This window comes from Gavialis gangeticus, unplaced genomic scaffold (assembly GCF_001723915.1).
Source record: "Gavialis gangeticus isolate Ggan-Ray unplaced genomic scaffold, GavGan_comp1, whole genome shotgun sequence".
Taxonomy (NCBI): Eukaryota; Metazoa; Chordata; order Crocodylia; family Gavialidae; genus Gavialis; species Gavialis gangeticus.
In genome coordinates, this window is record NW_017729027.1 from 51,131,430 (window position 1) to 51,139,495 (window position 8,066).

At 39.8% G+C, this 8,066-nt stretch overlaps 1 protein-coding gene across 1 annotated transcript in view; it reads right to left on the bottom strand.

The window, feature by feature from the left end:
- Positions 1 to 657: 657 nt before the first annotated feature.
- The window catches only part of PXDN (peroxidasin), a 168,096-nt gene continuing 160,687 nt past the window's right edge, over positions 658 to 8,066 (bottom strand). Inside the window, exons 22-23 of the mRNA XM_019520343.1 lie at positions 4,590 to 4,703; positions 658 to 3,525 (exon numbers count right to left, since the gene is read on the bottom strand). Coding sequence (XP_019375888.1) covers positions 3,400 to 3,525; positions 4,590 to 4,703 — 240 coding nt within the window. The 3' untranslated portion in view covers positions 658 to 3,399. The remainder of the gene's footprint in view (positions 3,526 to 4,589; positions 4,704 to 8,066) is intronic.

The window sequence follows — 8,066 nt, forward strand, 5'->3', positions numbered from 1 at the left end:
GGGGGGGGGGGGGCAAAAAGCCGAGCTTTGCATTCCGCTCCAGTCACGGCAGCCGGGGTTTGGACACTGCTGGGGGGTAGGGGCAGGGGGCTATAGGCTCTGGCCCTGGGGCACCTGTGGGAGGGGGAGCTGTGGGGGGGAGTGAGGGGCATCTGGGGTTGTGGGGGGCTGCAGGTTGAGAGTGAGGGGCCATGCTGAGAAAATGGGGTCATGCTGAGGAAAAGTTTGGGAAGCACTGATTTAAATGATATTTACATCCCTAATGCAAAGTGACACCAAAATAAAGTTTTCACACAGGTTTTCTTGAGAAACATTTGAAATAGGGAGCTATTGAAGGCCCAGCTGCTAGTAACCAATTCCATCCATTATGTTACCTTCACCTTCTGTCTATTCCCTAAAAGTAACTAGCAAACATATAATGTATACTTTCGCCACTAAAATAAAGCTTTATTACTTCATAAACCTTACACTGACTTGTTTCATTGATCAATGATTTTATGTCATCAATCAGTATTATATGTTTTATGTTATCAATTTATGTTATATGGGGAGTTCATTCCCAGCTACTTGTATGAAGGTGATAGTCTGGCTCTTTTATACAAAACATATCAATGGGAGACAAAAGAAAATGTGCATGTATCAAGAAGAAGTCAAGTCTGTATTTGGAAACATGGCCCATTTTATTTGAACTGAAAAGCATACATTACACAGTGCAAACAGTTCTTTGGTAAATTACTGATTACAATAAAAATAAGAAAGACTTTACTTAAGGTAACTTTTTAAAAAGTAAATAAATATGCACAATTAGCAACATATTACAGCAATATTCTCACAGTGGATACTGAGGAAATGGTCATCGAGCCACTGGCCACTGCTTCAGAAATGTTTAAATGGGTGCTGATTACACACACACTGAAATAAAAGTGAATTTAGACATTCCATAATTGCTTAGTATGTTTTCCTGTAGATGAAGCCATTTTTCCTGAATGTTTTATTACCAGCTGTTTAGTGGAAGATAATTCAAGTTAACAGTTTTCTAAACATGTCTCAAATCTTAAGCCCCTCTTAATATATTGAATGAGTAAATACTGAATGGTGAACAGATACTCACTTTATTCTGAAGGGGGAAAAAATCAGATACATGGTACTATTATATAATATTTAAATGAACACTCTTTTGCCATGATTGAATCCTGAGCATGTTTAATTAAAATATAATCAGGGATAAAAGATGGAAGTGGTAACCTATTGGATATATTACTGTCACTGGTTTATACAACCATACAGATACTTTAATCATGACACTGCTTTAGTTCACCAGCCTTACCTCTAGAGAATACCTGTTGTAGGGAACTGGAAGTTCCACCTTCATTGGGCTTGCAGGATGAGATATGTGGTACAGATTTTCATCAAAACCAAGCTACCAGCATATCGAAAACAAACTGAAAGAGGAATGGCGAGCCCTACAGGTCCTGATTATCAAAACAAGCTCGCCAAACACAATTTCTAAAAGTATTAAAATAGAAGGTTACCTAAGTCAAAACTTTATGTAAAAAATCAATTCAAATATTCTTAAACACGTAAGTTGTAGTACCACATGTATCTCTAACATACACCTTTGCTTAACACACCACTCATATGTACATATCACTCTTACTATGCCATGACAAAAGTCTCTCTAGTAAGCTTGTAATATACTGATATTGTCATAGTATGTAGATTATCAGATTATAAAACATTAAAGACCGTAATCATGGAAATTATGTGCCAAAATATTATAGTGGAACTTGCATGGTTGCTACAGATCATGCAAATTAAGCATTCAGTCTGCTTACATATTTTGAAAGGACTCACTTGGTTACTTTTGTGCAGATTCCATTAATCACCAAATCCCTGATCTTTAAATCCTAACAACTAATTTAGAAGTCACTGAACATAATAAACTTCAACAGGACTTGTGTTTGAATAAGCACTTCAGGACTGAGCCATATATTCTAAGTTAGGGATTTTTTGTGAAGAAGCACTATAAATGAAATACAAAACAAAACTGTAAAATGAGGTATGATAGTTGTCCTTCACTTAATATAATATATTCTTTGTAACAAGATGGAAAATTGGAGTGCTAAAAAGTACACAATTGGACACATGAACATCCACCTAGATTCTATAATGTTAAAAATGTAGTAAGCTGGAAAACAAAGTTAAATGGTGGATCAGAAAGTCGATATAAGGACTGAGCTAAAAATGTGTGTGTGTTAAATGAAACTGGAGAAACCCTAAAAACTGAAATACCTCTTCAGGCAGAAAATGAGTAGTCAATCCACAATTAATTATTAATGTTTCATTGTGCTGTTTTTTTCACAAACAGTGCCACAATATAGCAAAGAACCTATGATAATATGGAAAATTATTCAGTAGGTATCTTTGTATACAAAATGGTATGCAACTTGTTTTCAGGTTTTCAGAACAGGGCCAATACTAACTATGTATGTGAGCATGTCTGAGATTAAGAGAGACATGCGCACAAACTTGATTTTGGATGGTCATTTTACTATGATTTAAAATAAATGAATCACAATAGTAGCTAAGCATTTACATAGGTTTTGACAAAAATGGTTATGTTCATTTTAAGATTAAATGCTATGTAGTATGATTTATTTACTATTTCCTAAAGTGAGAAAAAAAACCACATTCAAGACACTGCCAATTTTTTTTGTTATGCATTCGATTTTTAATAGCTTTCTAGGAACACGGCATTTCCTTCCCTTGTAATTTCATTTTTTTTAAAATTTATCAAAAGATAATTACCTTTTTATTGTATTAAAAGAAAGTTCTTTAACTGCAAACTTTCTTTGGTGATATACAAAAATAACTGACTACAGAATCCAAATGTAGAAATGGGCAGATATTAACCCTATATTGGCCTTGTTCTGGGAACAGTGTTTATTCATATTTTATTTTACTTCTCCCTGTCAAATCTGAAAGTTTTAGAAGAGAAAGTGTAAAAAGTACTATTGAAGTCATTTCTCATAGATAGGAGATGGTGTACTAATGTCATGGTGTATTAATTTTAAGATAAATCAGTTTGGGTTCTCAACATTTGACAGTGTTCTTTTAGAAGTAGCACCAGTTTCAGTTTGACTAACCTGAGAAGTTTAATACAAAATTATTGACCTATCGGCTTCATTTCCCTTTCAATATTTTTTGCATTGTGATTATCTCTTTTATGGGCAAGGAACAAAACAACACATTGTCTCACACTATTACAGCACCTTTAGAAAGTCATCATGTAAATCCTGATTTCTTGCTGTCATTTTAAGCCTGTGGTTACCTGTAACTGCTATCAGCAGGCATTGATATGCTTGAAAAAGGATGCATCCTAAATTCTTAAAAGAAGTTTTATGGCTTCTTTCCCTTGCTAATAGTTTGCTTTAAACAGACTGGACAGCAAGCTCCTTTGACCTTTACTGGTGCAGCGCAGTCAGTTGGAGGACATGATTCTACAAAACAAGTAACCTGACCAACCTGGGGTAAGAAAAAAAAGGTAAGTTTAACACATTATTTAGCCAGATTTACAAAACAAAAAAAAATAGTGTGTTCAGAACCATTCTTTCTACTGAGATAAGTTCTGTATAATTTGTTGAGGGTTGTATGTTAAATTGGCTGTTAGAGGAAACTTTTGTAAATCTCTCTGAATAAACCATATATAAAATCAATTACATCTAAAATCAAAACTATTTCTCAGTATATTTACAGTGATGCTCAACCTATGGTGTACAGGCTGCATCTGGTCAATGGAGCCATGTCTTCCAGCCTGTGGGGCTCCAGAAATTTGGTGGCAGGAGAGTGGTGCCAGCATTAATTGCTGTGGCTCTGGTTCTGGGAGCCACAGCAATTAATGCTGCCACCATTCTTCTGCCAAACTTCTGAACTCATAGGGAGCACTGTGGGCCAGATGGCATGGCATGCAACGTCAGGTTTGTGGCAAGAGCTGGTGTGTGAGTTTGGGCCCGCAGTAGGATCCAGCCCAGGCGGTTGGGTCTCCAGCCAGGGCTGGTGCGCAGGGTTGGGTCTGCAGCTGGGACTGGCCCCTTGTGCTGGAGGGGACTCAAAAGACTGGCTTGCCAGTGAATCCTGCCACAGACCGACCTCATGCACCGGATCTGGCCTGTGGACTGGTCCCATGCCACTTACCTGGCCTGTTGGCCCGGATAAGTTGAGCACTATTGATATATTACATTATTCTTCCGTTCAAGAAAGGTAAAAATTGAAATGTCGATATTATAGTATACAAACTTTTATTAAATGATATACATTTAAGAAACTGCTTTTGAAAGAAGCTTATATTATACTGCATCATTCTTAATTGTACCTGACAATTTTGCAGGTATCAGCAAAACAGTGAATGGAAGTTATATATATTATATTATATTATAATTAATAAGTGTTTAAAGAGCATCTGTTTTCCTAAAAAAAATCCTTCAGATTTAAAAATGGAATAAAAATTGGGGGCATAAAATCAGCAGTTGAGATGCAAAAGCAAACCATGACATAACTTAAGCCCCGAAAGCCAATTTCAACATACTCACTTTGCATTCACACATTGTACAAGGGTCTCTTTTCCAGGTTTCATTGGTGGAATATGATTTACCCTTTTCATCAGTGCAGTCTGTTCTACTGAGACGTGATTCAAGTTTCTTTATCTGAAAACAGAAGGAATTAAAATTAGGCATCAAATCAAAATAAAGCTTTTCTTTTTTAAGATACTTTATATAGAGATAATACAAAAGGAACATTACTGAGCATCCTACTTACAACTTAGTTAATATATTCCTGAAATACTAAAAGGTTGAAGAGAGAAAATGGAAAGAATCTATGCAATAGAATACTACAGTTTTCTTACTGGAGATGTGATGGCATGAATCACATGACCATTTAAACAACTGACAAGTATGCAAAGAAATTCATAATTCTGTCTAAAGAAAAAGATTACAGTATTAGGCCATAGAATACTGAATGAATTGCTTCTTTATTGACAGCCGTCTCTTCTCCATCTTCCCTAACATTCATGCTTATTTGATGGTGCAAAGCAGCTGTAATATTGTCTGGCCTTTGGGATCATAACTAAAAGTGCACACATTTAATATGTCCAAAGCTCCTTTTATTGCATAAGGGCAGCAACTTGCCTAAAAGACAATCTCCATTCTGGAGGAATGGATATGCTGAAAATGGTAGGGCAGTTGGTATATCGAGGGTCTCCGGCGCCCAGGGGCCAATGCTTGCATTTGTGCCCACCCCCCTCCTAGGAACAATCTGAGCAGGGTGCAGGGCCCAAGGCAAATCAGCCTGTATGGGACCCTGCCTCCCACCCCACAGCACTTCCGCAGGTGAATTAGCAGTGCGGCACACTGCTGCAGGGGGAGGGGCGGCAGCTGGAATTTCCAGCCGGCCAAAGCAAGCCAAAACCCACCAGGTGGGCAAGCGGGTCATGCACAAAACGTGGGAGGCACCCCAGTCTCTCTAGCCAGAGCCCCCCCAAGCTGGCACCTGGGGGCCATAGCCCCCTCCCATGCTCCTCTCCCTGCTCTCGGTATGCCACTGTGGTAGGGATATGCCAGCCCATAGTATTTAATACTCTCTGTCACAGGGGCAGTAGGCTTCTGAAGGACAAAATACAGGATAGTTCTCTCTTCCTTTGTATTGCAGCAATGTATAAAAAAAAATCCTATTTTCAATAAAAAGTCCCATTTATTTATTACAAAAGATTAAATTATTCTCCCTACAGGACAGTTTAGCCTTTGAAATCCAGAAGACAATTTTTTAAAAGTTTTAGTTCTGTGCTTCAGGGCAGGGGGTAACAACCTGTGGCCCATGAAGGTAACCAATGTGGCACACGGGACTGATGGCATGGAGCTCTGAAGTATTGTCATCTTCCCTGCAGCACTCCCCTCCGATGCGGAGCTTGCTTCTTCATCTTGTCTGCATGTATCCTCACTGCAGAGAAGATGGGGATCAGCGGCAAGGGCAAGTAAAGGCAGCTGGCCATTCAAGGAGGCAGAGACTTGTGGCCTGCAATGAGAACGGGGTTGCAAAGAGCAACCCAAAGTAGCAAAAAGTTGCCAACCTCTGCTCTGGGAGGCAATGTAACTAAATCATATCGTGGCAACTCTGAAGAGATGACCAGCTGAAACAGTCACCACAAATAAAGCTTTTGGACTTTGGCAAAACTTAATGTCTGCCAGATGCATATGAGGTCAGATTAGGCAATCTGGTAATCTCTTCTGGCTGTAATTTCCATGAAGCTTGCTGCTAGTAAGAGTTTAAGTAAGTGTAAAAGTAATTGTTGATGCAAAATAGTCATCAACATTAAACCATAAAAGGACAAGAACTACTTGCAACCAGTTTCATTCCCAGGAAATCATGAAATGAGATCTCCACTCCCCTGAGAATACTTAGTTCACAGAGTCTAAGGAAAGAAAGGCCATTTATATAACACTAGCTCTCTTCCAAAGCAATTCTGTATGACAAATGAAGGGCTGGAACATCCCCTCTGTAGAAAGAATGGAAAGCCTAGGTCATCTGAACTTATTGTTTTGTCCTCCAGTTTAGAAATTGTCTACAGCTGTACAGTTCAGCTACAGATGCTCAAAAAGCTGAGAGACATTCATATCTTGAGTTTTGATTTAGAACTTAATATTTGGATAATAATTCTAGTTATTTCTAAAAAATGCCTCTGTGACAGGGAGCCAGAGGCTCCTGCTACTTTAAGTGGAAAGTGCAGCAGGCTAAGCATGCGGCAGCAGCAGAGGGCAGGCTGGCCATTGAGCAAAGGGCGGCCGAGGAGCCGCATGGCTGGAAGGGAAGGTGCTTAGAGATGCATAAGACCACTGCATAGAGCAAGGAGAACAGTCTGACCCTGGAGGCTGCAGGGGAAGGAACTCGTGGGGGAGGGAGAGACTTCAGAAAACTCAGCCCACGGACACCCAATCTACTCAGTGGAGCTGCATGGAGACAGCTAAAGGGGAAGTATGGCTTGGAGTGGGGGCACTCCACTCAATTTATAACCCTGAGTGGAGATAAATTTTAGCTTGGGAAGTGGATGGCTTATATTTGTGTTAGTTAGGTTTATTACCAAAGGAGTGGATTGTGGCTGTAGGGGAGGACTGGAAGCCACGCAAGGATGCCTGGGAGGCAATGTGGGTTCTGAGCCCATAGTGGGCAAGACAGGGGAATGCTAAGGGTCAAGTGGGCTAGGGCCTGCACCCCAAGGGTGAGACAAGAGTTAAGCAAAGGGCCAGAAGGGCCAGAGCCTGCACCTTACAGTTAATATAGGCGCTGGCTAAGGACCAAGGCAGCCAAAGCCTGCACCTTAAGGATGAGACAGGGCAGGTTAAGGGCCGAAAGGATCAAAGCTTGTACCTTAAGGAAGTGACAGGGCTGGAGCTGTGACTATGCCCCAAGAGAGTGAGGTACAACTGAGAAGAGGCATGGACTGAGAAGCAAGGCCAGAGCAAGTGTAGCAAAACCCCATTTTTTAATTTTAAAATGCATTCCCTCCCCTTCCTCGACCATTTCTGACTTTGTCTCTCCCTCTCTATTCCCTGTAGATAAGTATAAGTGAGCTAAGACATAGGATAAGCTTCGGCATTTTATTTTGGTAGCAAGTTGTATTTCTTTTGTTTTTCTTCTTCTTTATATTGTAAAATTATTATGTTTATATTGATTTTTACTGTTCTATATTACTGTTTTACTAGTACTATATGATTTAGGCCTACATATGTAAGTTAGCATAACTCATGTCAAGTTTCCATTTTGTTTGTCAAGTCTCCACCTTGTCCACATGCCCTGTTGTGTAACCTATGACTCATACTACCCCTCCTATGTAACTTGGTTCCTGAATGAATGGGGATGAATGAGGGTGCTGGAAAGACAATGGCAGTAGGTCTAAAAATAGCTCCCTCTGAATGACCAAACCATCAACACCAATACCTGGACCAATGACCCAGCCCTTGGAACCACCCTCAGCATTCAAGAAACAAAAGATGAGGCAACCCACCATTGTGCCA